The sequence below is a fragment of the Emydura macquarii genome, unplaced genomic scaffold, assembly GCF_026122565.2.
Source record: "Emydura macquarii macquarii isolate MOO-44397 ecotype Brisbane River unplaced genomic scaffold, CSIRO-AGI_Emac_v2 contig_968, whole genome shotgun sequence".
Classification (NCBI taxonomy): domain Eukaryota; kingdom Metazoa; phylum Chordata; order Testudines; family Chelidae; genus Emydura; species Emydura macquarii.
Window position 1 is genome coordinate 15,721,104 of NW_027131105.1, and position 12,326 is coordinate 15,733,429.

The 12,326-nt window shown below is 39.9% G+C and overlaps 1 protein-coding gene across 3 annotated transcripts in view; it reads right to left on the minus strand.

The window, feature by feature from the left end:
• The window catches only part of UROC1 (urocanate hydratase 1), a 75,817-nt gene that overhangs the window by 4,113 nt on the left and 59,378 nt on the right, over positions 1 to 12,326 (minus strand). For all 3 annotated transcript variants that reach the window (XM_067544320.1, XM_067544319.1, XM_067544321.1), the window contains 2 exons: positions 11,850 to 11,931; positions 2,114 to 2,213 (listed from right to left, as the gene is read on the minus strand). In XM_067544320.1, the coding sequence (XP_067400421.1) occupies positions 2,114 to 2,213; positions 11,850 to 11,931 (182 nt within the window). The remainder of the gene's footprint in view (positions 1 to 2,113; positions 2,214 to 11,849; positions 11,932 to 12,326) is intronic.

Here is a 12,326-nt window from a genome sequence, read left to right on the forward strand (position 1 = left end):
TGATTTGGAAACCAAGGGGGCAAATTCTCTGCTAGTGTATATGGGCGAAACACCATTGAAGTCAATGGAGCTGTAAGCCATTTACATCAGCGGAGAATTCAACCCATAGTCTTTAGAAGTGGAAGGCTAAGAGACTGTCTATGGCAGAGTTATGCCCAAACCTGAACATCAGATCAAACCCTCTCTTAGAACTTTAAAAGAAATGCGAAGATTCGGATTTATGTTTATTTGTAAAATAGATCTGAAGAAGAATGACAGATCCAAATCTCCTTGAACTTTGGAAAAGGTCAGATGTAGATCTGAACTTCTTGGTTTAGGCTTATCACGAATATATTTGTGCTATCTAACTATTCTCAATTATTAATTTATTATATCATATATCCATGATGTCATTTAACACAAGCATCATGGGCCGAATCCTGAGCTCTTTACTCAGGCCTTACACAGGTGCAATCCAATACACAACGGGCCTAGAAATATTATGTTATTATGCATTACAAATCAGTGTTTGAAGTATTTGGTCAGACTTCAAAGTAGGCAAATGCTTAAGGTCCCAGTTCAAAGTAAAGTAAAGTTTAAAGTCCCAGTTTAAGCAAAGTACTTAAGCATGCGATCAATTTAGGATTAATACATTTTGAGGATTATACAAATAAAGAACTATTAAGTCAACCAGTCAACGTCTCCTGAACATGTTGGATTATTCCTTGCAGTGTATTATCTAGTGTACTGTCCAATTTATTTTCCTTCTTGGATGTAAGAATATAGACAGTATTCTAAGATTGTCTTTTTTAAACGGTGTGCTAAGAAGTGGTGCTATTGCTTGCAATAAATCACATTGCAAGTAAATCTTCTACCAGACTGTTGTTTTATAGGCTGTCTGATAAATTATGCTTGTTAAGCATCTGCCTCCATTACTCAAGTCTAGAGATTAAATTAATCTTCTTTCTTCCTCACTGATTTATCTATTCTATCCGATCTGGTGCAGGGAGTGCATGAGGATTGTTCCTCCTCCTGGTTTTTTTACCATGATCTCTGGAGAGAACCTCTTTTCAGATCTAATGCAAGAAAGGCAACAGAATTCACCAAATTCTTTTGAGAAATAAAACATAAACAGACAACATCGGAATTGGCAAGCAATAGTCTCAGTAGGTCTGAGAGACATCAAGTCAGGAGTGCTGGAAAAATTTTTATAGTGGGTGTGCTGATGATGGAAACCAGGTATTTGATGCATGTTATTACTACTTCAACCCGGGGGTGCGGTTCCAGCACCACTGCATCAAGTCACTACGAACAGGCAAAGTTTTCTTAAAACTCAGCACATTTTGTCCTTTATAATTTTGCCGTATGTAAGTATGCTGCTGTAGGGAGTTGCCAACAGGAATTGAACCCAGAAAATCTGGATCTAAAAATCATAGCCTTTCCTGCTTGATCTAAATGACCACTTCTAGTACCCCCAAGCACGGGAGTAGAGCCATAAACACATATTGACCGAGGCACTAAAGGAGGACAAACCCACTGTGTTAGGATGGCTTACATGCTCCATCAGGCCAAGGAAACTCAGCCCAAGCTCCTGGTTCATGGCAGTCCAAAGAAATAAACTGATTTGAGTTTGCACATAACTGGCACTTAGTATTAAATGTTAGACTAATGAGAATGTGGTATGTACCCATGAATAAAAGTGGCCACAGGTGCCTAATTTAAAGGTGTCTTGGGGTTGTTCCCTTTCCACTGACAATATCGGGAAAAAAAACCTCTCATTGATGTAAATGGGAGATGAGCAGGCCTTTTATACATTTTGAATTCAGTGGGGGTTAAGGGTGCACTGGATCTCTCAAGATAAGGTCCGAAAAGCCCTACATTTATCGGGTCTTTAAAAAAAAAAAAAAGAAAAGTCTGACCCCAAAGCGCATTGAAGTTGACGGAAGACTCCCGTTGACGTCAGTGGGGTTTGGATCAGGCCTATAAATAGTACATATCAGAGAATAGTTGGCAGAGTTCGTTACTCTGCCTATTTCACGGTACACTTTGAATATTGCTGGAACACCAAGCACTTCTATGTTTTGAAGAAGGAAAGCAATATTTCAAGTCAATACAGAAAACAGATTTTGCTTACTCCATTGGAAACATCCCAGCTGAGCATCATCTTAGCTTGTTCCTCAGCCTCTGCTGATCCATCCAGAAGAAGGCCAAACCCTCCATTTACCACTTCGCCCCTTTAAAATGCAAGTATTTACATTTTTAAAATAAACCTTTTTTAAAAAAAAAAAAATTACACAAACCAATCCAAAAGGTATCACTCCAGTCAGCTGCATGGGGGAAAAGGAGGAGAGGAAAATCTAAATTAGGCCTGGATAATATTGTTGAAATTGGATACAGCACACAGTCAGTGAATCTTTGTACTTAAAAGATGTAAAACTAGCAGTACTGGAAACCAAAGTCCTAACGTAGAAAAGGGTAGGAAGCCCATTCTGTACTTTCCCACATTACCAGCCAGCAACCCCCATTTCTGACCCAAATGGCAGTGCCAGAAGCTAAGCTTGCTGTAGGTCTCCTGAGAACAGTATGTTCCACATAGCACTTGCTTTAAAACAAATCTAGAAATGCCAGCATTGCTGCTGATTAAAGAGCTAAACTCACAGGGTTTCTTAAAGGTTAAGCCTTTCATGTCTGCTGCATTGAGGTCTGGCATTCAGATACTGCGGTGATGAGGGCCATGTTGGTATCTAGACCGACAGACCGACCTATTCATACTCCCCTGAAGCTAGAGAGAGAGAGAATTGGAGTGTTTCTAAAAAAAACATTTTAGTCATCATGCTAAGGCACATCTGTCTAAGTAATTTCACAATTAGCCACTTATTTTGAAATGAGATGCATAGATGTTCAGAGACATCACAGCTGAATTTTGAAGATGCTGCCATGTTGGCTGGAGAGTGGCTTTATTTGGGGAAGCATCAGTTTGGCTGTAAAAGAACTGGAAATAAAGCTTTTCTTTTTGGGGGAGGGGAGAAGGGGAAATAGCCTAAAAACATAGGTCAAAATTCTGATCACAGATCTCATTTGACTTGGGAATCCAGCCTGCATGGTTTAACACCACACTCAGATTCCTGTTTTGTTGGTTTGTTATCTAACGCTGCATAAGGTATATACAAGGTCAAAAACATTCTTGGCTGGTGTTAGTTTAATATTTAAAAGGAGCCTGGGGGTACCAACTCAAAATGTATCAGACAATGGGACAATTTCTGCTCATGAAACCTGAATAAAGTTAACGGGTGTATCTGACAGCAGAATTTGACTGAATTAGTTTAATTGTTTGTATAGTTAATCAGCTCAGGAAATGCAAATCAGATATCTCTCTGGGTCAGGTGAAAGAACAGAGATTAGGTCTCTCTTCCAGTCCATCCCTCTGGGCCAGTGCATGATTGCTCCGTACTGAATATTTGCCAGGGTTTTGTCTTATCTAGTCCCAAGAAATGAAATTCTCACCACAACCTCTAGGAATCTATATCATAGCCTCATAGATCTCAGAAGTACTTTCTGATATTCAGCCTACATTTTCCCATAATGTCAACTCATTACTCCAAGTTATTCCCCCTTTGTGCCACCCTAAATAATCCCTTTCCTTCTCTGGTGTTTATCCCCTTTCAAGTATTTATAAGCCACGTCCTCCCCATGTGTCCATATAGCTGAGTTAGGCATGTTCAACTCTAATCTTTCCTGGTAAATCCATTCCTCCAGCCCCATGACCACTGTTGTTGCAGTTTCTGAACTCCCTCCAGTTTGTCATCTTTTTGACCTGATCAAATTTTTATGACCAGAACACTGTCCTGATGAGGTAGGGAGTTTGGCTGAAATTGAAATTTTTCACAGGAAAATGTCAATCGGCAACATTTTTCAACTTTTAAAAAGGAAAATTCTAAATGAAGTTTTTCAAATTTATATTTTCAAAAGTTAAAAATGTCAGCATTTTGAAATGAAACATTACATTTTGATTGAAAGTATCAAAGTTTTTCATATTGACATTTCCAAATAGAATTTTCAACAAAAAAATCCGATGCCAAATTTTTGTCTCATTTTGTGACAGACTCAGACTCTAAGGTTAGAAGGGACCATTATGATCATCTAGTCTGACCTTCTGCATAATGCAGGCCACAGAACTTCAGCCACCCACTCCTGTAATAGACCCCTAACCTAAGACTGAGTTATTGAAGTCCTCAAATAATGATTTACAAGACTTCAAGGTACAGAGAATCCACCAGCAAGTGACCCATGCCCCATGCTACAGAGGAAGGTGAAAACACCCCAGGGCCTATGCCAATCTGCCCTGGGGGAAAATTCCTTCCTGACCTCAAATATGGCGATCAGCTAAACCCTGAGCATGCGGGCAAGATTCACCAGTCAGAGACACAGAAAGAATTCTCTGTAGTAACTCAGAACCCACCCCATCTAACATCCCTTCACAGGCCATTCGGCATATTTACCACTAGTAATCTAAGATCAGTCACAGAGGGGTAGCCGTGTTAGTCTGTATACAGCAAAAATGAGAGTCATGCATCTGATGAAGTGGGTTGCAGCACACGAAAGCTTATGCCTGCAGAAATTTGTTAGTCTTTAAGGTGATACAGGACTCTTAACAACAAAATTAGACTGTCCCATCATACCATCCCTTCCATACATTTACCAAGCTCAGTCTTGAAGCCAGATAGGTTTCTTGACCCCACTGCTCCTCTTGGAAGGCTGTTCCAGAATTTCACTCCCCTGATGGTTAGAAACCTTTGTCTAATTTCAAGTCTAAACTTCTTGATGGCCAATTTATATCCATTTGTTTTTGTGTCCACATTGGTACTAAACTTAAATAATTCCTCTCTCTCCCTGGTATTTATCCCTCTGAGGTGTTTATAAAGAGCAATCATATCTCCCCTCAGCCTTCTTTTGGTTAGGCTAAACAAGCCAAGCTCTTTGAGTCTCCTTTCATAAGGCAGATTTTCCATTCCTCGGATCATTCTAGTAGCCCGAGGAATGTCAAAATATTGGGATTTCCTGTAGACTGCAAATTCTGTTTTTTGAATGTTTGAATGTTTATTTTCTCATAATGAGGTGCCCAGAACTGAATATAATATTACAGGTGCTGTCAAACAAGTGGTACATGGAGAGGGACTGTTACCTCCCTGCCCTATGATACCATTGCTTAGGTAGCCCAAATTTGTATTGGTTTCTTTGCTACTATATTGCATTATATGCTCATGTCTAGGGTGCTGTCTGCCATCTCCTCTTTCTGGGATGCTTTCTGGAAGCGAGTATTCATAGAAGTTAAGCAAAGAGATATGAAACAGGTATTGTGTTCTTCTTCAAATGGAGCTTACCACCAATCCACATCCCTTAGCACTACCATGAATTGCTTCTTGTAAAACAGCTTCATTGTGCCTATTTGGTTACACTTTTACACTTTTTTTCTTTTAAACGGGCACGAGTATCTCAGTTATGAGATCTTCAGTGGAGTTATTCTGGATTCACACCAATTCAACTGATCAGAAGCTCATCCTAGATCCCAGATTAAATTCTGTTGATGGCACGTGTTAATAAGGAGTAATCCCATTCATTTCCATTCCCAAATCCAGCAGTGATGTAAATGGTGGTGTATGGAAAATACATTTTGCACACCCACTGCATGACAAATTGGTGCACTTTACTATATCTTACCATTTTGGTTAGAGTCAGTTACAACTGAATTTTGTAAAGAAACAGAAGCATCCATGAGAATAACATCCACTCATTCTACGCTGCACTTTGGTTGACTGATATGTGCAGTATTGTTGTAGCCTGGTCGGTCCCAGGATATTAGAGGAACAAGGAGTGAGGTAATATCTTTTATTGGACCAACTTCTGTCAGTGAGAGAGAGAAGCTTTTGAGCCACACACAGAGCTCTTCTTTCTTCAGGTCTGGGAAAATTAATCAGTGTTACAGCTAAATACAAGGTGGAACAGATTGTTTAGCATAAGTAGTTAACGTATTTCAAGGGACCATGATGTGATGGAGTGGCCCGTTAACACCCCTCCAAACATAGGGAGGAAAAGACCGAATAAATTCAATGGATTTATAGCCTATTACAACAATCTATAACCCACTTACTATTCCTCCCAGCTGCTTCCCTTGGGAGGGGAAAAAAGGGAGGGTCATTCCTCTGTTCCTTTCCTCCCTATGACCCATGGGGTGTTAACGGGCCACTTCACCTTGAATGGTCTCTTGAAATATATGTTAACTACTTATGCTAAACAATCTATTCCACTTTGTATTTAGCTGAGACGCTCTGATTAAGTTTCCCAGACCTGAAGAAGAGCTCTGTGTAAACTCAAAAGCTAGTCTCTCACCAACAAAAGTTGGTCCATTAAAAGCCTCTCCCACCTTGTCTGTGGTCCACTGAGTGTGACTGATAACTTCTAGCCAGAATTTCAAATTCTGCTCTCAATTACACCATCTACACCCAGAGTAACTCTTGTCAATTTCAATGCTTATTCCAGTGTTACTGTGATCAGGATCCGGTTTAATATCTCAGATCAGCTCACTACCAAGATAGAACAGTAAGAAAATTAGATCTCTAGTTATTGTTTGCTTGGGTTTTTTTTTTTTTTTTTTGCCAAAGAGAATATTCTACACTTGCAGAGATGTTCTTTTCAGTGACAAAAGATCCCTTCTGAGAACAACGCCTTAAGGAATATTCTTTGAAGTGTGGAGGTGAAGGGCTAAATTCCTGATCTTATTAATACTCGCGTAAATCCAGAGTAACTCCACTGATTTTAATGGAGTTACACCAATGTAACAACAGATTAGAATCTGGCCTACTATCTAAAAACAGACCCATAAATTAAACCCCAAGCAAGTGATGTGTGTTAAGATGGCTTTTCCAACAAAACCTCTTACTTTTAAAGGAGAGTACTCTGCCTTCATTAGTCTTGGGTAATATTTTCAAGTAATTAAAGAAACATGTGGTACTTTGACCTAAACTACCTCCTATAATTTCCAGATGCCTCCTCCTAAGGTGATCAAAGAAAACCAGGCCCCTCTCACAATCAAGATGTCACACTGGCAACTGTGTTGTTCAATGCTTAAATTACCTCTAACTTTTTGTTACTACAGGTTACATAGACCTCATGCTAATATATATTCTTGTGCAAATAAACAGGCCTCAAGAAATCAATGACATTCAGTTGCTATAATTATGGCCAAGCCTGCATTATTCTGTACCCACATCAACAGTGCATGTGATGCAGATCCAGCTAATCTAAATACTAATCCTGTTTTTCTTTTTGTGTTACAAGGTTATAACTCAGTAAATCAAAACAGAGGAAAGACATTTCTTTAGTTGCATAAGGAGGAAGTATCAGATTTGTCAACAATTCCGATGAAAACAAAACATCTACTGAGGAGGCTGGCTGCCAAATAAATTGTGATTCTCATTTCTGAATTCTCTAAATAGCAACATTCCAATGTCAACTTGATTTCTTTCTAACATATGTTTATACACACACACACACAACTTTTTCAGTTATCAGGGAAGCGAAAGAGGAAAAATAAATCACACAGATGAAAAGCCTACATCGACTGAGATCAAGGAGATGAAATGGCTAATTTTCACCATGCACAACAGGATTTCTCTATTGCAGGGCCAGCTGACTTTTCACGTCCCCAGTGGTCTTTACAGTGCAACACAAGTTCTTCTCAGCGGCTGAAGTGCAACACTGCTGTATGAAAAGAGGGAACCAAAGAGTATCTGGTTCCTTATGACAAGGAAATCAAGTAGATTTGTAATGGTTGGAGATTGTTTCTTTTTTTAAAGAAAAGCTTCAGATTATCCCTCTCTTTCTCCCAAGAAGCAAATGCAAGGACGATGCAGCTCCAACTGGCCTGGGGGATGTCCTTGATTAGTTCAACAGAACCGAACCACTGCAGTGTGAAGGCTTTCAGAAAGCTTTCCAGACTGTAGCATCTAATAACATGACATTTGTTACAACATCTGGTGGCTTATTAATGCTTGTGCAGAGACAGGCCCAATTTTCACCTCCAATATTCTTTGTGGAAGCAAAACTCTTAGGACCAAGTCTTAGGACCAAGTCTACTCCCAGGAGTAAAGTGAGCAAGAATGAGCCCATCAGGCACTGTACCAAATCCCCAACCCCAAATCCTCCATGGCAATCAGTAGGCTGGGTTACCAGTACCCGCCTTTCCATGAGTATTTGGATTCCAGTAAATTTCATTTGCTAATTTTCTGATTCATTTAGAAAGCACCCTATTTGTATTATACTCTGACACAAATTCTACTCACTGATGTAATGCCACTGACGCCAGTGGACTCCAGATTTACACTAGTGTAACTGAGATCCCAATCTGGCCCATGCTCTTGTCAAGTTTTTCAAAAGAAGTAGTGGCAATGGATTAGATTCCCAAATTGGGGTCCACCATGGGTTATACGGGGGCCCGTCCCTTTAAGCCAGGGCCAAAACAGTGTTCCAGCACTTTGCTGCATGGAGGAACAAAATGGCACCCTCTACAAAGTGTGAGAGGTCACATTGGTGGAGGTATTCCCAGATTCGCAGGGGCATTCAGGTAATACTGGTACTTGAATGGATGTGCATTCATTCACATCCTCCCTGTGGGGGTTTAGAAGTATTTTTTTGCCACGGATGCCAAGATTCACAACACTTCAAGATAGGAAAGTAATGCCCCCATTTAGGGGAAACAGAAATACAGATAAAATGAAGTGTGTAGGCCCGATAACAATAACGTTAAACTTATGTATAAAAAAATGAAATGACATCTAGTCAGATGCCAAAGGGGCCCTTCACAGAAAAACGTTTGAGAACCACTGGATTAGATAGTCTTTTCTTTAGCTTCAATTTTGAACATTCACAATCAATGCAAAGAATAAACAATTCCTAAAGATATTAATCAAATAAATTTAAACAACAAATGCATTCATGGACATAGTGATCTTATGGCAGATTTTCCATTAGCTGATTAAAAGGCTAAATTCAGCACAAAAATGACTCATTATGAATTATTCACTCAGCTCTAGTTGTTTTCCATCTCTACCATCTATGGTTAAGATTATCAGAGCAGTTTAGGGGATTTAGAGACATTAACATTAATGGACATTATGGATGAAATCCTGGCTCCACTGAAGTCAATGGCAAAACTCTGACTTCAACGGGGCCAGGATTTCAACCTGTGTATCCAACTTCTCCAAGATTATGGTCCTGATTCTGATCATCTCACACAGATATAAGTTAGTAGTAACTCCATTGACATTACTAGAGTTAGAATAATGCAGACAGAATGATCTATCTGATCAGGATGGGAGATGGTTTGGCTCCAATTAACAATAGTCAGTGCCTTTCTGGATAACATTTGCTGCAAGCTCTTTAATTCTGATTATCTCTACAGCTGTTCTGGAACATGTTGGAAGGAGAGTGGGTTCTTTACAGCATTTCAGAGCAAAGTTGTGCCCCTTTCAGCAACCTGCTGTTCCACTGGACAATATCCTAGTGACAGTGCCAATAGCTGAAGCATCAGCAACTTCATGCCCCTCACATTACATTTTTAGCTGTGGTTTCCAAACTTGTTGGAGTTTGTTAGACTTGTGGTGACCAGTTTTCCCTATGGCAATAGTCTTTCCTGCCCTTAAATTCATGTGCCAGGCTGAGATTTAATCTAAACTAGCAGCCCACTGCAGCGGTCTAGGGGGAAAAAAGGACATTTAGTGAAATGTCAGACATCCTCCTACAGAGCTTAGGAAAAATAAATGGCGGTACTACAGTATTATCATTTCTCTTGTATGGACTTGAAATCCTTGATCAGACATCCCTACCCTACAGTCAACCACCGTAAGCTTGTATACTTGAGACTCACCCAGAAAATGCTGTCACAGTGAATGCCCTACAGCTCCTCTCCTAACTCACCCAAGCAATACCATGGGACTGCATGGGTGAGTAAGGCAAACAGAACTTTATGGTATGCATGATGATGTAATTGTATTTGTTTTATTAATAATCAATAATAAACCCAATAAAAACCAACTGAAGCAAACATTTAATAATGGATTTATGTAACAACTGTACTCCCAGAACACTCAAGTGTACAGGTTTTGCAGTAAATTGTTAGCAGATGGGCCCACTTGACCCTAAAGACCTCCCTCTAGCTGTGTCTGCTGGAAGCTCATGCCAAAAACATGGAGATTTCTGGAAAGAGGGTGACAATTTTTGCTATATTTTGAAGAAAACCATTTTTAAACACTGTTAAAAATGAAGTTTTCTGCTTCTAATAAATGAGCCAAAGGATGCCTAAACAAACAGCCCAGGGTTAAATTCTGCTAAAAGCTACACCGGTCTGAATCTGACTCTGCAGTCGATGGAGTTATTCCAGATTTACATTGGTTTAACTGAGAGCAGAATGCAGCCCCCTAACAATATTATAAAAGCTGTAGCAAATTGCTATATATTATACCAGAACAATCCGTCTATCTACTGTAACATTTACAGTGCACCCATCATCACAGGATGTAGAACCCCATCCAGCAAAACACTTAAGCACGTGTTAAACTTTAAGCATTTGAGTAGTCCAACTGGTGGGACTTCTCACATGCTAAAGGGCTTTGCTAGATTGAGGCCTAGGTTGAAGAACCATGATTTAGTTTAGTATAGGTTTTTTGGCATTCTTTAACATAGGAAGGCACGAAGCTCTTACAATACACTCGTGCGCGCACAGGTAGGGGGGGAAGGACTTTTTATTTCCAGCTTGTAATTGGTGATCATCCTATGCCCTGAAACAGGAAGACTGATAGTCATTATTTTGTTCCAACTGCTCTGTCGTTTATTAATTTAAATTTGCTAGAAGTGAGTTATCTGAATCATCCTTTGGTAGTTTAAACAATCATACAAAACAAAAGAAAAAAGCACCTTCTTAATATTTTATTTGCCCTGCTTCTACCTATCTAGGCATTTCTATCCAAGGTGCTTAGATAACATGATGAAAGACATCATAGACAGCAGCCATATTCTGATCTAATTGAGATCAGTGCTAGTCCAGAGTAAATTTTTAGTGGAGTTACTGTGGATTTACACTGGTGTGACAAAGTTCAGAATGTGACCTTTGAGAATTTTCTTGAAAACATGAATCTCCATCTCCCTATATGACAATCATCTTGTTCTGCTTCTCACTTTAAAAATCCCTGCAGGTTCAGCGTCTAAGGTGATGAGGGAGCGGTTGTTTAAACTAGTCCTTGCGTTGCTGCTGCCTTCTATCCTGCCAAGCATGAGCAAGAGAAGGGGAGTGAAGAACTGAAAGAAGAAGGCAGGGGTGGGGGGAAAGTTTGCTGGCACCTGAGCTGTTTTGTATCAACAACCCTTGGTTGCACTTTAGCACATGGGCATGTTATATTGGGGTCTTTAGGTCACTGATTTAAATGCAGCTTAAGGGGAAACCTAAACACAATCCATCCACTAACACTCTGATTCTTCATGTGTGAAGACAATGTTGGAAGTGGGGTCTGTTCAAGAAGACTAAGCCAGTCTGTCCTTGTTTGGCAAATTAAGTTTCCCAAATAGCGCTATGGCCAATGTCTAAAACACTTTTTCTTGACACATGGACATTAATTAAAAAAGCATCATATAACACCACACTTCAACCTATAATATACTCTTTGAACGTACCTTACCCAAACCCCTGTTGTTCCCATGATCATGGCCTTTTACTGCTGCAGTAGCATATGCTGACTCCTCTCTCTCCCCCTCACACATGCGCACACACATTAACTGGATGGAACTGCTCTTCCCTTCAAATAAAATTAAATTCTCCTTACCAGCCAACTCCACCACCATTGTGTAAGGCAACCCAAGTGGCGCCTCGAAAAGCATCTCCTACAAAGTTCTGCACCGCCATATCTAGAAAGAAAGGAAATGAGTTATTGCAGCACCAGACTGCTTTATTTGTTTCATGTAATGGTGGTTGTTACTTCGATGCTTTTCTCACATTTGGGGAGGACAAAAGGAAGAGACTATTTTTTCCATCCTCTTTCTTTCCACACAGGAAGAAACACATGCCAATATCACAAAATGCTCTGCTCTCTCAGGACTGTAGTACTCTTTATACACTGATAAAGTGGAGATCTAAAATGAGAGACCTATGCAAGATGAACTGTGGAAAACTAGAAAATTGGTAAATAAGGGTATGTCTTCACTTAAGTCACTATAGCAACACAGCCAATGGGAGGAGGATCTCCTGTCAGCATAGGTAATCCATCTCCCCAACAGGGGGTAACTGGGTTGATGGTAGAATT